Source organism: Lagopus muta, chromosome 21 (genome assembly GCF_023343835.1).
Source record: "Lagopus muta isolate bLagMut1 chromosome 21, bLagMut1 primary, whole genome shotgun sequence".
In the NCBI taxonomy this organism is placed as follows: Eukaryota; Metazoa; Chordata; class Aves; order Galliformes; family Phasianidae; genus Lagopus; species Lagopus muta.
In genome coordinates this window covers 1,757,825-1,779,238 of record NC_064453.1, presented here as the reverse complement: position 1 = coordinate 1,779,238, position 21,414 = coordinate 1,757,825, and the positions used below count along the sequence as shown (strand labels likewise).

General features: G+C 41.3%; 2 protein-coding genes across 4 annotated transcripts in view; one reads left to right on the top strand and one right to left on the bottom strand.

The window, feature by feature from the left end:
- The window catches only part of PRKCZ (protein kinase C zeta), a 39,700-nt gene extending 30,164 nt beyond the window's left edge, over window positions 1-9,536 (top strand). For both annotated transcript variants that reach the window (XM_048967522.1, XM_048967523.1), the window contains 3 exons: window positions 27-116; window positions 7,569-7,684; window positions 9,035-9,536. In XM_048967522.1, coding sequence (XP_048823479.1) covers window positions 27-116; window positions 7,569-7,684; window positions 9,035-9,122 — 294 coding nt within the window. In that variant the 3' untranslated portion in view covers window positions 9,123-9,536. The remainder of the gene's footprint in view (window positions 1-26; window positions 117-7,568; window positions 7,685-9,034) is intronic.
- Window positions 9,537-11,283: 1,747 nt separating this feature from the next.
- Window positions 11,284-15,747, bottom strand: FAAP20 (FA core complex associated protein 20). Of its 2 annotated transcripts, none has more exons than XM_048967545.1 (4): window positions 15,531-15,747; window positions 13,919-14,066; window positions 12,714-13,333; window positions 11,284-12,248 (listed from the first exon to the last, which is right to left on the bottom strand). In XM_048967545.1, exons 1-4 carry the CDS (start codon window positions 15,602-15,604, stop codon window positions 12,176-12,178), a joined length of 915 nt encoding a protein of 304 aa, XP_048823502.1. In that variant the 5' UTR covers window positions 15,605-15,747; the 3' UTR covers window positions 11,284-12,175. The 2 variants fall into 2 exon arrangements, with proteins under 2 accessions (XP_048823502.1, XP_048823503.1); XM_048967546.1 differs by having other exon boundaries at window positions 12,714-13,394; window positions 15,531-15,744.
- Between the last annotated feature and the right edge of the window lie 5,667 nt (window positions 15,748-21,414).

Sequence of the window (21,414 nt, the reverse complement as noted above, 5' to 3'; positions counted from 1 at the left end):
ACAGCGTGTTTCTGTGCTTTTTGCAGGATCCCAAGGAAAGGCTTGGTTGTCAGCCACAAACAGGGTTTTCTGATATCAAGTCTCACACGTTTTTCCGCAGCATAGACTGGGATCTGGTAAAAATCATTACTTCTGTTTGTGCTTTCAAAAGGAATCTTGTTAGTTTCTTGTTAATTTAGCCAGCGGAGATGCAAGGTGCCTGTGGTTGTACTCTTCTGTGTTCATTTCACACAGTCCTAACAGAGAAAGGCAGCCTGTATTATTGAGCAGTGCTTAATTTCCCTGGTTAGAAACCTTTCTACCTCGAAGGGAAGGAAGGTTGCTATTTAACTGAATGAACAAGAGCAGGGAAGGTGCCACAGAACCAGTTAAAGCACAGCCATGGCAGGTGAGATGCTTCACATGCACAAAGCGTTTGTGGTCTACTTGTAATACATTATTGAAAAAACAAATTATGTACATTTTAAAATGAGGAGGATTATTCAAGTAGGTGAGAGTGAAGTAACATTTAAGGCAGAGAAGGATTGCATCTTTTTCTTTAAAAAAAGAAAAAAAGGTGTGAAAGTTTTGTAGCTATTTGAAATAATTCTCTGATTATTTCTTCTTGTTTTTCTCTATATCTGGTGTAACAATGGAAATGTTTAGCTTAGGATGGAGCGGACAATGTGCATGTCTGTAGGTTTGGATGCATAAATATTTATTGAAGCTAGTTTTGTAAAAGCTTCTGTTACTCAGTAACTGTCTCTGCTTCACAGAAAATCACCATAGGAACTGTGTTGTTGCATTTATTGACACAGCCAAAAAGAAGTCAGGAACTCTTCCTTACCAGCATTACATTTTTAACACTTTAGTTGAACTTTGAGAATATTGAGAATATAGGCACGTATTGTTTTCATTGTCCTGGGAAGTCACCACAAAATATAGAAACAGGCAAGCAGCAGTGCCTGTAATGATGTGAAAGAGCTTCAGATGAGAGCCATGTGAGTGTTGCTTCCAGGCCTGCTGTTCAGGCATTCAGAGAAGACATTCACTGCATTAGGAGCCAGTGTTCTAAGATACCTGCCGTTCACAGAGCGCTTTGTACCATAATTACAAGGATGTCTACTTCTGTCACAGCCGTGGCTCGTTCTGTGTTCTCCCTTCACCTACGTGCTGTGTTCCATTATGTTAGCTACCCAGTGGTAGCTATCATGCAACTTGACTGCAGTTTGTGTTAGAAAATAAATGCCATGCACTGCAGGGTTTCTGTTCTGCAGAGTTTTTCTGAGAGGTGCAGAAGACTCTTGGATCTGTTGTCTTTGTTTGCATAAATACTTGTTAATTGGAACTATTACTTCTTGATCATGCTGAGTTTACTTGAATTTTGGTTTTCTACCTACTTTTTTGGTTGAAAGCCTTGGTATTAAATATCTAATTAAAAACACTAATAAAAAACGGGGTTGGATTTCTGTACAATTTTGAAAGATAATTAGGACAGCACTGCTCAGGAGGATCTAAGATGTCAGGAAAAAAGCTAGGCTGTGCTTTTAGTATTGGGAAATGTATTTAGGATAACATGTAAAACCTCTGTAAGTGTTGTTTTCAGTCTTGGCCATCTGAGTTGTGTGTGGTTGGTTAGGAACATATTAGATTACTCACTCTGTATGCAGCATGGTATAACAGCATTCGGGGAAGCACCAACACAACCTTTCTAATTGTTTCAGCACAAAGTACCTATTTTTACAGTGTTTATCCATTACATATTGAAGAAGTGCTACAAAGCCATGGCTACTGCAGTGTGCAGAAGCAGTTATGGCTACATTTTGCACAGCAGTATCAACTCATCGTTTGCATTGTCTTGTTAGATTATGGTGATGGCAGCGTGGCTGGCTTTTTTGTTTTGGGTATTGTAACAGAATGTAAATTTTAGGGTTACAGTGTGGGGGTTGGTTACTGAAAATTAGAACAAATTTAGTCTCTGTTCCTTTGACTTGAAGGTTAAGGGCTACTTCAGGTCATTTACTCTGTTCAAGTGTTGCAGTTCATCTGGTGTGTTTCCCTTCCTACTAAATACAGCCAATAGCTTTTCCATACTTGGTTGCTTATACTTCTTAATTGCAAGTTTTACCTGTTAGCTGTAGATTTCTAGTCGAGTGTTCATCAGAGTCTCTAGAGATGTGAATCTTAACTGCATTTCAGATGTTTTCATTTGATTGGTGGTGTATCAGGAGCATTAAGTAGACTAGATGAGTCTCCTGTAATTGCACACAAATGCTGTTCCTCAGGAAGGGAAGTAAATACACTGTCCTACTCTTTCTTCTATTGCAGCATTCTGCATCTGTGTAGGAGTTTTTCCAGTCTTGACTACACTGTACCAAGTTAGAACAGCAAGCTTAAATGGCTGAATTATTTTTGGATCTCTATTTTTAAATGTGGAGCACTAGCTATATTGGTGTTCACTGCTTAACTTGTACTAAGTTATACTTAAGTATTTTGACATTTCTCTCAAATGGCATTGAGAATCATTGAATTTGTAGGCTGCTTATGTTAGTAATTATGGAAAAGGTTGCAAAAATAGGAATGCATTTCTGGTCTCAGTATAATTCATATCAGTGTGGCTTCTTGTTGTTTGTGTTGCTTCAAAACATCCAAAAACCTTCAATTTTTCCTGTATGAATTATTTTAAAGTGGCAGTAATTTGTATATGATCTGTGAGGCAAAGAGGAGCCTGAAGTCAGATGGTTGGGAGAGGATTTTGTGGCAGATGTGAAACTTTACTTAATTTCAGAATACAGTGACAATACATTTCAGCTCTCAAGTCCATGTTACTGTTTTCGATATGCAGGCAGCACAGAGGCCTCCTTATGTGCAGTTTCAGTTGATAACCTGTGGACATCATGGGTGTAATAACTCGAGTGAGAAACCTCTTCAAAGAATATTACCAAAACGAATCATAAAACGGATAGGATCAGAGAATGCTATTTAATATAGAATACAACTACTTAAGACTGAACAAGACCTTAAGGGAACCTACAGGCCTTGGTGTAGAAAATAAGAATGCTTCCCTTCCCTCGGTGTGATTCAGCCATCCATCCAGGTGTGTGAAGAGGCTGGAGCCAGGGAGAAAGCTGAGTATCAAGTGAGTGAGAAAGTGAGTGTATCACGGAATATTACTGCTATGAAAACAAAACCTAGTTTTTCAATCTTCATACAGAAATAGATATTAAGACAATCTTACTGCTTTGTCATTTAATGCTGTTGTCGCTGAGGATGTTGCATGAAAACAAACTGTGCTTTTTGCTCTTCCATTAGCGTCGTTAGTTCTGTTCCAAGGGGAGCTTTGAATGTTGATTTTGTATCTGACGTTTCTCTAGAGGAACGGTGACCTCCAGTGGCCAGCAAGGCTTAACCCAAAGTGTATGTACCACGTAGGCCTTAACAGATCAGAGTAATGATCAAGTCTGGTAGCCTGTCTCTATCAAAGCCATTACCAGAAGCTTCAGAGGAAGGTAAAAATGGTTCCAACTGCTCATAGCCTACAGTGTTTCTCCTAAGGATAAATAACTTCCTTCTAATTCATGTGTTGGTCACTTTTATGCCCTGCAGCATGAGTAGAAACACAGAGCATATAGATGTGTAGCTCAATTAGTGGTTAGGAAGTTGCCTGTAACATAATGCTTTTTACCACGGCTTTTAAGTACTAACTTCTGTGGTGATAAATTCCTTAACAGAACAGGGGGAAAGTAATTGGAGTATATCTTCTTTAATTTAAAGAAAAACTACCTCCACAGTCCAGAGAAGGCAGGAGTAATTCATTTAGCCAGAACTTAACTCTGAAACAACTAGAAATCTAGTCTTTAATCAGCTGCATGCCTGTTAGCATTCTACCCAACAAAAAATTTTCAGTGATAATGTAATTATGGATCATAATATAAGCTAAATTCTTACCCTGCCACTGAGCATCTTGTCCCCAGTTCTGCTCCATCTTGCTCCATCTCAATTACAGGGGGATCCATGCAGGAAGTTCTGTACCTCTCACTTCATACAGCTGAGGTTGTTCTTGTGTATATTTCCAAAGCATGTAACTGGAATGCTGGTCCTGTTTCAAGTTCTGTAATTTCTGCTTAGATGACCCATTAAAGAAACCCAGGGTGAGTGATAAACAGTGTGTTTCCAGTACTGGAAGTCTGCACTCATTTACCCTTTGTTCTTCCAATTAAAATGTAATCCAGTGATGTTAAATGGGAAAGCCACTGTGGAGTGTATCATGTGGAAAATCTCTACTGTTAGGAGGCTATTTCAGACAACGATGAAAGCACAGACAACGTAGCTATTAAGCTGTACTCTGAAAGTAGTAATGCCAGCAAATGCTGTAAGTACCCACAGAGGATGTTAAGATAGACATGTGCCAACGCTGAAGAATAGCATTATCACAGTTTCTTTTGCATTCTTACCCCAGAATCCTTGCTGACACTTCCTTCTGCAGGCAGGTAATGACTTCAGTCCATTTCTGAATGCAGTTCTGTGATGTGTACACAGAGCCTCTTTGAATTAAAGGAGCTTTGAACAAAAGCAGCATGCCAACTAAGCAAACATTTTGTAGAATTGCCATCTTAGGTGATCATAACTAGAAGAACATCGGTAAGATATGGTTATCTGTTATGTTTAACAGTTCTGGTTATAGCTAACTTGTAAATTGGCAGTTCAGGAGCAAATAATTTCAGTTTCGTTAACGCTCAGTAATGTCTCTGAAATGTTGCTGCAAGAATTGTTTTTACAAAGTAGATGAAATTTTCTGACATCCATAAATCATTAGTGATTGATGGAGGAGCTCGATTCGTGATGTGCTTCACTCAGCACACTGCACTGCCACTTCCATCACTTGCTGTGCCTGGCTTTGTAATTGGCACACTGCTTATCGTTTTGAAGTTGGCTTTCTAATGAAACAACATTTTCTCAGTGTGATGTGTGGTTAACAAATGCCACAGTGTGATTGTAAAATAAAACCAGAGCATGGGACCTGATGGCAGTAGTATTGGTTTGTAATAGAAAGTTGAGAGATTCAAGTGAATATTTAAAAACAGTAAGTTCTGTCTCTCAAGAGTGGCTTCCCAGACAGAGTTCAGCAGTTTACTACCTCTATTTCCTGGCTATATGAGCTGAGGTGGACACAGAGCGTGGGAGAGAGGTGGAGGAAGGGCTGGGTGTGGAAGAACTCTGGCAAAGCTGTGGTCAGTGATGTGTGGGGTTTGGGAAGGCCAGAACTTGAGACTTGCTTTTTCCTGAGGCACTGATCTGGGTCGGTCTCTGAAATCATTGCAGTCCTTAAAGACTGTCCTTAAAGACAGACTAACAGCAGCGTAACCTTTAGAGTATGTAGGAAAACTTGTTTGCGTTAATGTGAGCTGATTTGTATGATATTCTTATACTTGGTGCATTTGATAATTAAGCTCATCAGTTCTCATCATGGCGAATCTGCCTATGAAGATTTTTGCTATCTGTTGTTAATCGGTAGAATCACTTAGAATGAAAGGTGCTCTTCATTTTTGTTTTTATTTGCTTAGTTTACTTATTTTCTTAACGTTTCTGATTAGTGAGGTGTTAGAGATGTGTAGATGCTTCACATTTTAGAAAATGTTACACTTTTTTATGCATCGTTTTTCTCTAGCATAAATACTTTGTTACCTTTGCATTGCATCCCTAAATTATGTATTTGTTTCAGTCTAAGTCATAGCCTCAGCATATCAATAACTGTAGGCATTAGAATTTGGTTGGTTACCTTCCCATGAAATGTGTGTTTGCAGGGCAGAGAAATAACATCACATGACATTGATGATGTGACCTCCTTGAAATGCCACGGATGCTTAGAACAGCGTGCTGGAAACATTCACTGCTCTGGCTGTGCGTGCACAACACTCCTTAGTTCACACTGTGTTCTGATGATTTAAGTTCTTGCCTTTGGTGTTAGTTGCTATTGTTTACCTCACTGATTTTCCAGACTGTAATGCTTCGGAATGGCTTGTTTGCTCGTGTGGAGGAGTTGAGCAGTAGCACTGACTTGGCTGCTGCTTGGGCTGTGTCTTATGCAGGAATTAGAACGAGTGTTTGCCACGTGGTAGAGCTGGGAAGAGGGGCAGCTAGTGCTGCCTTGGTTACAGCATTTTGTGTTTAAGTGTGAATGGAAACCTATTTAATTTGGTTTTTTCTTTTCTCTTACGAAGCAGTGAGAGCACTTTGTTTTTGTTGCTGTCGTTACTTTAGACCACACTGTCAGATATCAAGTCATGATGAATTCTATCCACAAATATTTGATGTATGATACCTTAAAGAACCATGCAAGAAGTATACAAATCCATTGGAGCTGCTTATAGACAATCCTACAAAAACTTGATTTATTAAAACTTTGGATGCTTCTTACTCTACAGTGCTTCAACGGGGAGACTTTCTGCATTACTTCCATTGTATAACTGTGGTAGTGCTAGTTTGTATTTCAGGCAATATGTGATTAGTTGGCCAGGTCTTGCAGCATCTCACTGTGGTTGACGACCTGCTCACAAAGCAGGGTAGATGTGTGTGGGCATCCTCCTGCTTTTGGAAGTCAAAACACCCGTCCATAACTTCCCCTTGGAACAAGCTAAGCAAGGGGGAATTCCTGTTTTTAACTGCTGTGGATAGATTTCAACACATCACAACCTGTCAGCAGCTCCTGTGTCACTCAGAGCTGTGATAAGAGCAGTCTTACAACTCTGGGTGATAGCAGGGATTTGCCTTAACAAATAAACTATAGCTTCTGTTGAGCTCACTGCTGCTACAGCAAATGAGAGAAGGTTCTTAATGATTAGAGCAGCATTATTTGAATCAAAAGTGGGTTTTTTGCGTGTTTTGGCAGTCCTTGATATGGCAGATGAACAGTGGCTTTGTGTTCTCATAGCAGGAAGCATTGTATGTAAATACACTTAAAGTTGCATTTTAATTGCAAAATGAATTTCTGGGTTGCTTTAGCTATTATGATGGCTCTTGCTTTTAACGAGTAGCCATTGATGGGGGTGTTAGTAAAAGCTGCTTACAGTTTTGTTCTGTGCTGGAGCTGACATTAACCAGTAAGTCTGGATGTCTTGATGTAAATGCCTTTGCAAGAGGCAGCTTTGGAGACGCTTATAGGAGGGGGGAAAATGTGAGAGATTCTGGGAGGCTTCTTGGCTTGAATGGAAAACTTCTGGAATGTGCTGTCAATTTTAAATCTTGAACCAGATTTACAGAGCAGCAGGTTTTTTTTCTTAATTTATATGGTGAGAGACTTGAGAAACAGCTTTTCTATTATTCAAGTTTGAAGGTAATTTCTGATTACTTCTCCAGTTGTTATCCTTTTGCTGCCTTTTAGATGTAATCCAGAAGCATGTACCATTCAGTGTCAGTCTATTAGAAAAAAACTTACTAGCATGTTTGTACCTTCCACTAATATTAAAATCTAGAAATAAGTAACTATAGTTACACATGTACTTTCAAGCCCATTTATGTTACTTTTAGGGAGTTTACAAATTACTGAATATCTGTAACTTTTCTTCCTCTCCCATTGTATTTTTTCGTAGCTGGAAAAGAAGCAAACAACCCCTCCATTTCAGCCTCAGATCACAGATGATTATGGTCTGGACAACTTTGATACGCAGTTCACCAGTGAACCTGTGCAGCTAACCCCAGATGATGAGTAAGCTTTCTTTTTCCCTGAGTACAGTCACACATTAAATTTATCTTAAGTTATAAAAGTTGTTTTCTCATAGTGATCTTGAAATATGTACTTAGCTTTAGTACATAGTCAATGTCTTCAAATATTCTACAACTTACCTTACTTTCTGTATATTAGAAAATTGCTCATAATCCCTAAGTTGGTCAGAACACCTCATTAATTTACTGTTGGGCACGTGCTTGCTCAGCATCAACATTTAGTTCTAACCCAGGCAGTTTGAATCTTAGATTGTCCAAACTCTACTAAAGTAACTGTACACAGTTTGGGGTATTTACAGAAGTGCTAACAGTTCAAGTTGGAAGCTTGACTGATGTCTGGAAGGACGAGGAGAAGCCCTGTGCAGTACGGGGCAAACATCAGAAGAAACGTTCTTGTAGCTGTCGCTTGTGTGTGAAGCATTATTGCGTGGTGCTGTTTTGTCACAAGTACAGTGAGGCTATTTGCTGCTTGTCTGGCATTTTGGTGCAGATCAAAAGTGAATCAGGAAATGCTGAGCTTTCCCAAAAACGTGAGACAGATAATATTGAAATTGCAGTGCAGCAAGAATTTTTTCAGGAGAGCTTTACTGTGAGACAGCAGGAAAGCTTTGCTTCTACTTCATGCACTTGCTTTTTATTTTCAGTATTTTTAATTTCCTCTGCTTGCTTTTTCCTTATTAGGCTAAAAGCCCTGTGCTGTAGACTATACTGCATTTGTTTTCCAAACATCTGCAGCCTGCTGCCTTGTTCACATTTGAAGAAAACCAATTTGTTGTGTTCTAGAGTTGTAACTGGATTCTGCAGAGCTGGTTAATGAAGGTGTGCCCAGATCAATCTGTGGCTCTTCTTGGGTGCCTAATAAAGCTGATTCTGAAGTACTGTTTTTGGAACTGGGCATTTAGTAATGGATTTACTATTCCTAATTTACCAGATACTGCCTGAAGTGCTGCATGCAGTTGTGTGCCATCTGTGCAAGAGGCTGTTGCATGTCGTAACTATTAGCAGGCACATTCCAGCCTTATATGCTTCTGTGTGCTTCCCTTCTTCCTTGCTGCTACACAGCAAAGCTGAACTCTTCTGAAAGACAATGGCATTTCAGAGCCTCTTTGTATTAAAGTGCCTGCTGCAATCCTAGGTTGGCCCCGTGAATGGGATGAACCATGAGTATGAAATACATCTTCAGAGGTGTCCCAACCTTTTGTCCCATTTGTTGATGCTTCTGTATGTCTGTATGACAGCTTCCTGTAGGTATTCTGCTGTTACCTGAGGAAAACAGACACGGCAACACCACTACCTGCAACCAGTAAAATGGCATTTGTTTTTTGTTTTTCAGAGATATAATAAAACGAATAGACCAGTCAGAATTTGAAGGATTTGAATATATTAATCCATTGTTGCTGTCAACGGAAGAAACAGTATGAGAGAAAGGCATCTGTGCTGTGGACGATGTGAATGACCTTAAATTTATACTTACCTACAGTATATGCATGCGAGGCTGGGAACTGTAAGAGTCTGGATGGAGACCAATGATTTAAAAAAAAAAATTGCTGCTGAAAATCAAAGAAGAGAATAATGATTCTGGTGGGTGTGTTACCACCACTGAGTTATTCTTAAATTCTGGGCACTGACACAACTGGCTTCATTAATGAAGGAATTTGCATTTTGTGCCTATTTCATGAAGGATTGAACCACTCATTGCATCTCTGGGAAAGGAGTTTCTGGACAAGTTGAGAACTGCACGCTTTCTACAAACATTTGATGCAATGAGTTCCAGTTGAAGAATATTAGTGTAACATCCTGAAGAATAAAATATATTACGGTGGTGTTGAAGCTTATTTTTGATGCCTTTTTTCACAAGTGGTACCTGTCTAAACGTCTCAGATGTATTTAAAAGGAGTTGTGTTTTATTAGCAATCAAAACATAAGTTTGGGTACAAGATTTAAGTGCCTAAATGGATAAACTGCATTGAAGAGTTGTTACATATTTGGAGCGTTCTTAAACCTGGTAAGTTCTGCTTGTTAATATTCAAGTAATCATTTACATATAAACATGGTTCACAGCTGCAACCTAATGTTCACTTGTTTCTTTGTAGAATTTGACATGTGGAGTGACTCAGCAATATTAATTCCGAGTTAAATTGTACAGTATCAGTTTCCAAATCTGTTGTTTTAAATTCCAAATCTACCAAAATGTATCAATTGAAGAAAACTAAATTTGCACAGGAAGGATTTCTGGAAATATTGAAGCAGTGCCTACACCTACAGTGATATTGTGTACCAGATCTTTGGAAAGTATTCTCATCAACAGCACGAGTACTCAGAAATAGAGAGGAAGCATTAATAATAAAGCATAGCCTTAAAGTTTAAATAGTGAATCTAGAATAACCATAGCAGTCAGCTTTCCTGATAAAGCACACCTCCTGCTTATGATAAACTGTCTGCTTACGATTGCTCAGTGCATATTAATAAACTAATCATTCTACGTAAAAGAATGGGATGTTTTGGTAAAAATGGTTTGCATCAAAGTAGTAACTTCTTTTTAATTGAAGAACAAAGCATACCCAGGAACTTGGGTACACAACAGTAACTGTCAAACCCCTTCCTGTAGAAATGGGGTGGGCTGTGGGACAGGGAAGGTGGGGAAAGGTGCGTGTTCCATCCAGGTCAGTTACCAGCTTGGAAAAGCTCTGTCACTACGTATGGGAATTGGTGTGCATTGCTGTCTGAAATGTCAGATGCTTGTGAGGACTCACCTGCCTCTAAAGTAACAACGTGAGGCACTATTTCTTTTTGCTGGGTTTTTGGTTCGCTATATGGTGTGGGTTGTAAATACAAAACAGGAAATATTGAGAAACCCTGTGCCATGTCATCTCGCCTAATTTGGTGTAAACTGCAGGACAAAATGCAACACTCTCACTTTCTTTGTATTAACATCTGGTTTTCTCAGGGTACAGCATTGCATTAGGTGCTGAACATGACATCTTTTGGATTCACATCCAAGTCATGAGGTGCTAGGATGAGACTGCCAAAACATTGTTTAAAACTTTCAATTAACCATTAACAGTCCACATTTTGTATCCCTTCATTAGCAACAATTATGCAGATGTGTGGTTTAGTTCTATTAATCCCATTCAGATCTAAGTTGTGGGTTTCTCTCAGTTGACTGTAGCTTTTTGTATTAAGCAAGATGCGTTTTAATCAGCACTAAATAATTTAACCAGTAAGAAGTACTTGCCTCAAATGCCTGGATTTTAGATACTTTATCTAGAAGACAAAATCTTTTAAATCTGTCATTTTCAAATTATTTTTTCCTTCTCCTTGTCAACTGCTTTGTTTACCCTGAAAACTTTTTGTTTCAGTTCCCCTGGTTAAACAGCTGATCAATAGCTACACTAGCGACTGCAGGCAGCTCATGAAAGGAAACGGGGCAGATGAAGCTGTCCTCTGATGTGCTGAGGCATAGAACTTGAAAGATTATAAATGTGATTTGTTGGTTTTTGTTTTTTAACCGTGTTCCTGGGTGGCCAGAACATTTTTGGGAGGGAGGGAAGGCAGAACAGAGACGTATCTGCTGAACAAACATTGTAAAGAATACTTGATTTATTTAAAAACTTACAGGCATTTACAATGTTGCTGTGTTGCCAAATAGTTTGCTGGATACAAGTTTGGTTGCTCATGTGCAAGTGTATGAATAATGTTCTGTTCATAATGAAGGGGAAATTTTTTATATAAAGTACTTGTTTTATAAATAAAAGAAAATGAAGGATGTAATGTGTGGTTTAAAAAAATCCTAATATATTGCAAATGGATCTGGTTATGATATATAGTTGTCTTATTTGAAATAGTAAATGAAAATTCTAGCTAATATAATGATTGTAAAACAGTAAATATGTTCTTGTAGTTTTGTATAATTAATTAGTTGGGATCTTTGACCAGTTTTATTTGTGCAGAAGATGGTATACTAATCCATAACAGCTAAGATCATTTATATTCTTGCACATCTATTAAAGACTTTAATGAAAAAGTTAATTGTTATTATTTATCAGTAAACTGAGCTATGTCCAACTTGCACTTTTTAAAGCGACCTTATTGTAAATTAAAAAACCTGCAGAATTATGCCTGTACTTCAATGCTGTAGTCTGTTTATTCAGTGGACTTGGCTTGCATCTGAACTGCTGGCTCTTGAGGTGCAGAAGAAAGGTTTGCTGAGACAGAAGTTCAGATACTGGTTTGTTGTGCTCTTTCACGTTGCACAAAGGCAGCTGCACGTGCTTGTCTCAGCTATTTTGGTTACATATGGGAGGATTTAAAACGATCCCAAACAACAGGCAGGTGGCACTTGACCTTCTCAGTTCCTGATAGATGATATTTCAGGAAGTTTGAGACCAGGACAGGTTTCCTTGACACATCTTTCCTCTTACTTAGAGAAAGATTCATACTCGACTTTGTCCCTTTGCTCTTCATTGTTCTGGATTTACCACACGATATCATCTGTGCTTTCAGATAAGCATCTAGCAAGATGGCCATCGATATCCAGTTGTGACAGCCTGCAAACAAAAAGAACTCGGTGAGATAGAGCCAAATAACTCAATTTATGCCACTCCTCCCCTCCTCTCAACTCCTGTAAAATCTTGTTGATGAAGCCATTCTTTTGTCTCATTCAGCCTTTCAGAGAAGGACAGTATTTGGCAGACATAGCCTGCGGTGTTCGAGGACCTGTTCAGAGCCGTATTAGCTTTCAGCAACTGCAAAAACCTAAATGCTAGTAAGTGGTGTTATTTCAAGAAAAAACATAACTCACATTGTGCAGTAAATTGTAGAGTAGGTGCTAAATTGCTGGAAGGGAGATTTTTTAATAGAGGTAGTTAGAGAGTAATGGAGGGCTGAATTCTGCCATTAAAAAGCCAAGTAAAAATTGTGCCTACTTGATTTTCATAACATCACATAGAATGTAGCCAGAAGTATTGCTTTTCGTACAGATGGAAGACAGTACAGAGAAATAGGAGACTCACGTTTCGCTGAAACGAATCAGACACATTGGGCAGCTGTCAAGAGTTGAAGATCCCTCACTCTGATGTCCAGAATTCTCCTTGCAGCTCTCATTTCCAGCCATGCTCCCCAGAGGAGGTTTCCTTTCTGCAGGCACGCTTCTGGTCTCACCAAGTGAAATGCTGCTTTGATGCATTTGTGCTTGAAGCTCTCTTTTCTCTTGTTTTCTGTTCTCCTTGCTGTTCTGCACAGTCCCTCTGCAATGCTGTTGAATGCTTGGAGCTTTTACAGCTCTTTGTGACGATGGCAGGTAGCATGTAGAAGTTTTATGCTGAGTGTCTTTAGATGGCTTGAGATCTACATCTGCCTTGGAAAAACCTCTTGTGCCTTCCCAGGCCATGTTTTTTGGATCTGTATTAGTTTTACAGCATCTTTGCTCAGATACAGAAGGTAAATTCAGTTCATCTTCTTGGTCCCATTCTTCATGTAAATGCTCCGTCTGTATTTCTATTAGCTGAGGGGAGCTAAAATCTTCTGGTTTAAAATTTTGTTCCCTGTGAAAGGCTGGAAATGATGTCCAATGGAAGTCTTTCATTCCAACTTTGAAAACTTCTTGGTTTTGTGGACTCTCTTCCTCAGAGCTCTGTGACATACCCACAATGTCTTCAGAACAAATCCATACACTAAAAACAAAGCTGGACATACTACAAAGACTGAGAAAGCTAAACTACATTGGAAGCAATGAGCATCTTATTACATCTATCTCCAGCATGTGCAAAACAATTAACAACTTCCCAGAAGTGTCTTAACATTTCTAAATAATTCCCACTGAACACAAACAGGATGTTCTTCTTGTACGTCCCACAGAGAACACTCACCTGCTGTTGTTTAGGGGGAGAAAAAAGATCAGCTTTACAAGTGCAGTGTCTTGTATTTTAAGATTGTATTCAGTAACGGAGCAGTGTAATACCTGATACTGTGTAATTAGTCTATTACCATTTACGTTTTCCCATTCCCTTCCTTTAGCGATGTGCTGGTACTTATGCCTGCACAGAGAACCTCTTTGCAGGAATTGTCCTTACGTTCCCTGCAATGTATGTAGAGTAAAGAGCTGCAAATCATCTATTTAAAAGTCAGAGCGTGTTCTCTGATACCTTCATTCAGACTGTCAGTACTGTAAGCATGGCACAAAGCAAAGACAAAAAGGGATACAATGCACTTCCTTTACCTTTCTGAAGAACTCTGGAAAATGGGGCACTGTTTGCCAACTTGTGCATTGTAAATCTTGACTGATGTTCCTCAGTAGCAAGCTCCATGTTTTTTCACACTCATTCAAGTCATTTTTTTCAAACCAGGAACTTCTGTCAGTCGATGCTCTGAAAAGCAAGGGAGTTCCAGTAGTGGGGGTGGGGAGAGAGGGAAAAAAATACCTAGCTATTATTCTGCCTCTTAATTCATCTAGCGTAGTGCTGAGGTTTCCTAAAACATTTATGTTCCTAGCTGTTGCTTTAGCGACAGCTGTTCTAAAATCAAATGTCTGGTAGCTGATGGTATATTAACCTATTTCAGCCCAACACAATGGCTAAGCATGCTGACTTCCTCTGTTCCTGGCTAAGCACAAGGTAGGGGTTTTGTGATTGCAGACTGGCATGCCTCTTCCATTTGCACTGCATAGAATTCCCTTTTTACCTATTTTCTGTTGATCAAGTAGCACTGTGTGCTGAAGGTAGCATTATATTTGACAATTTTGGCATGTAAAACCACAGAGAGGCACTTAAAAGCTATTTGTCAGTAGGAATAAGTAAACCAATGCAGACTTCTCACAGTTTAAAAGAAGTGAGACTCCCTGTGGAGGAAAAAATGTTCAGCTGTTTATTGTGCCACTTGTTTATCAAGGGAACCTTTGTCTAGCCTACAGCAAGCTTCTTCTAGAACAAGGAGAAATTATTTTGTCTGTAAGCTCATTTTGCAGTCTACCCTTGTTTTCCAAATCATCCAGTAAAAGCATTACATTCTACTTATAACAAATGAGATATAGGCACTTATTTTTGTCTTCATTTCTCAGTGGTACAGTGAAGTGTAGCTGCTGTTTTCTTCTTAAAGACCAAACGTGGTACCTGCTGAGCACGGAATCATTGTGTGCATTGAGGAAGGCAACGCTTCCTGTGTGTGCTCGGCTGCTCCCACGTGGCAATCTGAAATTACTGATTAGCTTTCTAAACAACTCTATCTAATCCTTCCTAGGAAGGCATTAGAAAGGATTAACCATAAAGTAAGCATAATAAGGGTTTTATGCGCGCAGGGTTGTATCGAGCCAATTGGAAGAGGAAGGATTGTCAATGCGAATTGTGCTCTGCTCTTCTCCCTTCTGGCTGAAGCGTTTTCTGGGCTGGCAGCCCTGAGGCGATGCTGAATGATGAGGACGATTCTCAGGAACACCTGAGGAGGTTTTGGAAGGGCCACCTCTGACCGCAGGACCTCCTTTCCTCCATCCTCCCTTACCCGAGGGCTGGGAAAGAGAAACTCTTCCTGCTCTGAAGAAAGCCAGCTTCATTTTCACACATCAGCTTTCCTCACCAGTCCCGCGGTGGCAAAGGCAGAAGGCGCAGGGCCCGGCGCGCCGTAAGTGCGGTGCATTTCAAGTTTTAATAAGACCTCGTGTGCTTTATGAAGGGACCTCAAACACAACCGCACAACGTGCTGGAGACGCAACGGCGCCCGAGGCGCTGCCCGCGGCCGCGTAAGGCGGTGCTGCCGCTTCCGCCCTCCGTGAAGGCGGGAAACGCCTCCCCACGCCAGGCCCCTTTCGCGGAGCCCTTCCCCGCCCTGCCCGCACTCACTGGCGCTCCCGGCCGCAGGCTGTCGGCGCCTTCCTGGCCTTGAGGCGCAGCTTGGCGGCTCCATCCTCAGCCATGGCAGCGGCACGCGAGGGGACGGTTGAGGAGGCGGCGCTGCGCGCGCTCGGCCGTTGGGCGGAAAAGGCGCCGCCTCAGCGCGGCCGTTGGGCGGCTCCGCTCCTCCTGGCGGGGCGCTCCGCCCTCAGAGCTGTGCCGGCTGAACGGTGAGGGAGGCGGGCTGAGCGGGGAGGCGTCGCCCCGACGCGTGATGGGCTCTGCTCGGCCCGTAGCGAGTTAACATCTCCGGTTGGAGAGCTATCTCCTCAGTAATAAGTTGTGTTTTTGTAGCGTTCTGGTCAACGCGGGGGTTGGCGCGGCCGCCTCCCGCTCTGCGCAGCTGTGAGGGAACGGCTCACAGCAAAACCCTGCGTGGGTCTTTGTGCCCGTAGCAAAGCGCTGCGTGCTGCCGTGCGGGGCTGCAGCCAACAGCTGCAAGCTCAAGTATTAAAGTAGATTAAGAATACATCTCAGATCTGATTCCTTCTCCAGAAGAAGCGATGCTGATCAGTTCTTCTGGCAGGACGGTTTTGAGTGTTTTTCTCATCTACTGCAGCACCCCAGAAGTAACTGTGATGCTTTTTGCTTCTGCCGCCATTTAGAAGCTGCTTCCCTGAGAGGAGATGAGGTTCCACCCTGGTTTTCCCTTCCACCCTGGCAGGGCAGGCACTATCAGCATCCCAGGCAGAACCAGGTGAGAAGTGGTTTTAAGAAATGGTTTGAAGTTGATAGAAATGGTTTGAAGTTGAGGGAGGGAAGATTTAGGTTGGATATCAGGGGAAGTTCTTTGCTATGAGAGTGGTGAGGTGCTGGAACAGCTGCCCAGAGAGGCTGTGGATGCCCCGTCCATCCCTGGAGGTGTTCAAGGCTGGGTTGGATGGGGCCCTGGGCAGTCTGGGCCGGTGTGAAATATGGAGGTTGGTGGCCCTGCATGGGGCAGGGGGGCTGGAGGTTCATCATCCTTGAAGTCCCTTCCAACCCCGGCCATTCTGTGACTCTGTTTGGAGTGGTGAACGTGAAGCTTTAGGGCTGTAGGAAGGACCACAGTGATGGCAGCAGACAGCAAAGAACAGCAGCAGGAAATAAAGAGTAGGTGGAAAGAGGGGCTCAGCCGTGTGAGTGGCTGGAAATGCCATGACAAGGGCAGTGAGGTCTGATTTTATTTGCTGGCCTTCATTAAGGCTGTGAATGATGTTACACTACTAATAACCACCGCTTGGCGGCAGCAAACAGCACAGAAATCCTGCTTGAAGAAAATCCGGGGGGCAGTGAGAGCTTTTTGACTGAGCTCGCGTCTGCAGGCGCCTGTGCGTATTCCTGGGTGCATCTACAGGAATGATTGCTCACACCGCAGTTCCTTCCTTTGTTCCTGTGATGTCTGTCAGTGTTTTACCCATCTCGTGACCCCTTGCAATCTACCTGGGCAATCCTCTCCTCCTAAAGCATGCGTTGCACTCGCAGGTTGGTGCTGTTAGGTATGGTCATCAGAAGTGTTGGCTGTTTTTCATGCTGCAGGTGTTGCTGTGTGGTACTATGACTCGTGCATTAGAACGTTTGCAACAGCTTTGTTACGGGTGAGCTTAAAAATTATAGTGCAGCAAGGATGACAAGTGAAAGAATATAATGAAAGGAATAGTGGAAATTACTAGTGTAGTTGATGATTTTTAATTTGTATCTTTCTGGAATTAAAAATGGACTTGCCATAGCATAAAGGTGAAGAGTGAAATAGGACCTGCTCCTGGTTCTGCCATGCTGGGTGAGATCATTGCTATAGTTTCCTCAACTGGCATGGAAATCCCATTACTTCTCTCTTGACTTTGAGTCTTGCTTAATTCAATAACTGCAGTTGTTTTGTGATCTTACACAAAAGTTCTCATGGAAATGCAAAGACAAGTCTTTATCAGCAGCAGCCTTAACTGGAGTTGAGCCAATGGTCGAAGGATTTGAGCTTTTGGAAGCTAGAATGCTTCTACAGATTATCTTTAGGGATTTCCTTGTAAATGGAGTGCCAGCATGTGCAGTTATCTACTCCCTGTAGAGGCTCATCGAGCTGCACATGCTTAATCTTTACTTACATGTTTTCCGATTCTTGCTGTAAATTGGGCCTCAGTTTTAACTTTTGCTCTCAGGAAGAAGGGGCTATTATAACAAATTCTAATCCTTTTGCAATTCCACAATCATTTAAGCCTGCCAAACAAACCAAGCGATCTTTTCTTGGGCTGAGGGAAAGAGGAGAGTGTAAAACGCAGGTGGCAGCATTTGCTGGGGAAGAACTGGTACATTATCAACTAATCCGCCTTCTGCTATTTCTGATTTCCTACCCAACAGCTGCAACATTGAATGAGAGCTTCTGCATTTGGGAAGAATTAGAAAGCCTGGTAATGCAGGGTCTCTATTACAGATACAACAGCTCACAGACAGGGAGGAGATTTTTGCTGCCGGTGTAGAATTTGGAGTGTCAGGCGTTTGATAGCCTGGGCAAATTGTAATTTTCAGCTATTGTTATGGAGTATTTGACGAAGAAGTGGCACCGTGGTCTCTGCAAGGTTTCTCTCAGGGAATGATATAATTGTATGCATGAGCTACTATCTTGTTAACGAACCACTTTGAGGCTAAAGCCCACACAGTTGTTAAAACTTTTATTTATTTTTTATGGCAACTGATGCTGTCAGATAGTTTTGGTCCTTTTAGATATCTTTGGTTCTGTAGCAATAGCTCCAGGATCAGAGGATAACGTTAAGAATAAACAGTGCTTTGCTAGAAAATTGAAATGTTATTGTGTTGTGATTACTTGTTCTAACTCACACTTGGTTAAGGAGTAGGTGTTGATAAATTTTGTTCTTGTCAAACATGCTGTGACTTCACTCTAGAATGAGCATGTCCGTTCTGCTAAATGCTGTAAAGAAAATGTCCCTAAGGATAGCACAGGGAGCTGAAGTACGTGTAGTAAAACATCAGTGAGAGCTCCTGCAGCGATGGGACTCCAGCATTCTGTCCTCTGCAGCCCAGCAGCAGCAAATGCGGTGCTGGGAAGAGAAACTCAGCCTTATGGGCTCACACAGTACAGACAGCTGTCTGCAGAGAGATGGGAAATTCTGACTACTTTCATTGATGGGACATATTACAATTCAAGCCACAAAATTAAGAAAGCTGTGAAAGATTTCCTTTAGCACAGGCAGGAGAATAATGATGACGTGCAGTTTCATTCTGAGAAGTGTGAGCCCATTGCCATTTCTTGAGAAAATCAGCTGAATGGAGACAGTTATGTAAGCTCTCCCTAATTTTAGTGCTAGGTGACGTAGCCTTCAATGAAAAGTCACTGGCTTTGGAACCTGCTTCCTCCAGTACCGCACCGGAACTTGAATTTGTTAATGTGCACAGATGAGTGAGCAGCTCATCTTTTCCATTCAGCCTTCCCATTCAAAGAGTAGGAACAGGTTCAGGACCTGTGTGGCTGTACGTACAAAATCCAGCCATGTGACATTTATGTGCCGAGACAGGAAGACCTAAAAAAGAGGGCTGGGGAGAGTGGCATGGCATTTGTGGGTACCAGGTTGCCAAGGAGGCATATTGTATTGAAACAGTTGCCTGGGAAACATTTAAAAATACGTTGAGTGGAAAAACATATGTGATGTGCCCACAAGTGTTCTGTGTGAATGAAATGCCATAGCTGATGATGGCACCAAAAGGCTGTTACTATTACATGAAAAGGTGCTGTGAGTGATGTTTTCTTTTCCTGTTTGTTTGTTTGCTGTTCTCCCTGCGCCCTACTTGAGGGAGGTGTGCTGGAGGAGGATTGCTTTGCTCCTGGCCGATGGACTGAAGTAAACATAGAGAAAAAGGTGCACACAGTCATCATAGTCATCAGCAACTGGAGATGGTAAGAGTCATTTAGCTTCATTTAGACAGCCTAAACCAAATTGTCAAGAAGCCTGCACAATGACCTCAAGATACAAGTAACAGCAGTATTGAAACTACCGCAGTTAAGTAAAAATAAGTGGCTCTCTGCACATACCACTTTAATTTGTGCTAAGATCGCAATTTGGGCTCGGTTTGCTCAAGGTTCTGAGTAGATCCAATGGAAAACTGTGGATCAGATAAAGTCTTCTGTGTCTCAGTCACGTCCTGGTATCACTCATCATTTTTCTGGCCCACTGTGCGTTTGGTTAAATCAAGTCCTGATGTTTCTAGGCCCTGGGGTTAGTGTGAGAGAGGCGGGGAGAATCTGCCTTTCATCTTCCTCTACAATTTTGCAATGTGACTGAAAACTGTTGGAGAGAATGTTTCAGATCTCAAACAAAGATTAGGTTTGATGGCATGGAGCCCTGGGTTCTGTGGCCCAGCCTAGGATTCTGCTGAGGGAGTTGTATAATCTGCCCACATTTTAAAGGATTTTGGCTCTGAATTTAGGATCAAAAATGTCTTGAGGTTTTCACATTTCTCTGTTCTTTGTTTTGTTTTGTTTTGTTTTTTAACGTGTGTCTCATAATATTGTGGCCTATAGCCATTTGAATTTGTCCTGTTTTCTGTGCATCCTTTGAAATCAATGTACGTAAGGGCTCCACCAAAGAAAAAAAATCCATAAGTAATAGCTGCAGTAATTACAGCAGATCACATGTCTTTTTTATGGGCATGAAACCACACAGCAGTGGGGCAAAAATGCCAGTACCAGTTAATGTGGCATGTTGGTACTGGAACAGCGTATTAAATCAACTTTAAATAGAATATAATTGAACAGAAAAGCATTTCTTGGTAAAAATAAACGTGGAAAATAGGTTTATGTAATTTGGTGATTATTAAGGATAGCTGGTTTAGAAATCCTGTTAAATCTGAAGGTATAGTCAAAGCCATTAAGGCAACTATGGATCTTCTCACTGAGAGCATTGTGGTTGTGCTCCAGTGGTGCAGTGCTGTGCTGTGCTGCATTACAGAAAATCCTTACAAATACTCAGGATGTTCCTTCCTAAATTCCTTCCTTTTTGATACTTATTCTTCTGTCCTTCATTAGTGCTTGACTTGATAGAAGTGCAAACTGGGACTAATTTGGAAGACCTGATGGTAACATACAGTAGAGCTATGGTTTCTCTTTTCCAGATGTCATATTGGACTCAGGCTAACCTGAGCTTGGTTTATTTACATAGTTTCAGTTCATCGGGCATAAAACAATCTTGTGACATTGTCAATATGAAAGGTCATTCTGCTCAGATTATATCTTGTTGTAACAGAACTGTGGCACCTTGTCAAAGATGTTAAAGTAGATGTTTGCTCCTCCCAGCATCTGTAAATCAAAACCATTTAGACTACTTTAAATAAAAAACCACCAAATGACAATGACAACCCCTCCCCCCCCCCCCCCCCACACACACAGAACACCAACAAATAAAGCAGCAAAAAAAAATGACATAGATACGTCACCTCCAAGCAGTATTGCTGCGTAACTGGAGCTTCACACTGCTGCTCCCTTCATGAGTGAGTTAAAAATTAGTCTGGTTTTGGACTGTACCTGTTCATGAAGCAGGCACAAGACTAACACTCCTTTATAGCAGTGTTTTACTTCCAGATGTTTTTGTCACCATGTCTTTCATCAGAAGCTTTAAATTCACTAGAAAAAAATTACTACTAATAAGGAAAAGTCTTCTCCTAACATCTTGTCTTCCAGAGTACTGATAAACATTAGTGCAAACATGCAGCATCCTTTGCCCCAAAGACGTGCTCTGGCTTTAGTGCCACGCTTCTAATGACATTCACCTAGTTTACCATATGCATTCTTTTATCTTAACTGTTCTCTCTGCATGTTAGGAGATTTATTTCTACCCATAATGTATTTCAT

What these genes read in the sequence shown, in the direction of transcription:
- FAAP20 (XM_048967545.1), bottom strand. Translation starts at nt 15,604, where the DNA reads ATGGCTGAGGATGGAGCCGCCAAGCTGCGCCTCAAGGCCAGGAAGGCG. An exon ending in TTCCAGAGTTCTTCAGAAAG is followed by an intron (nt 13,334 to 13,918) that starts GTAAAGGAAGTG and finishes GGTATGTCACAG; the next exon opens with AGCTCTGAGGAAGAGAGTCC. An exon ending in CTGATTCGTTTCAGCGAAAC is followed by an intron (nt 12,249 to 12,713) that starts GTGAGTCTCCTA and finishes TTTTGTTTGCAG; the next exon opens with GCTGTCACAACTGGATATCG.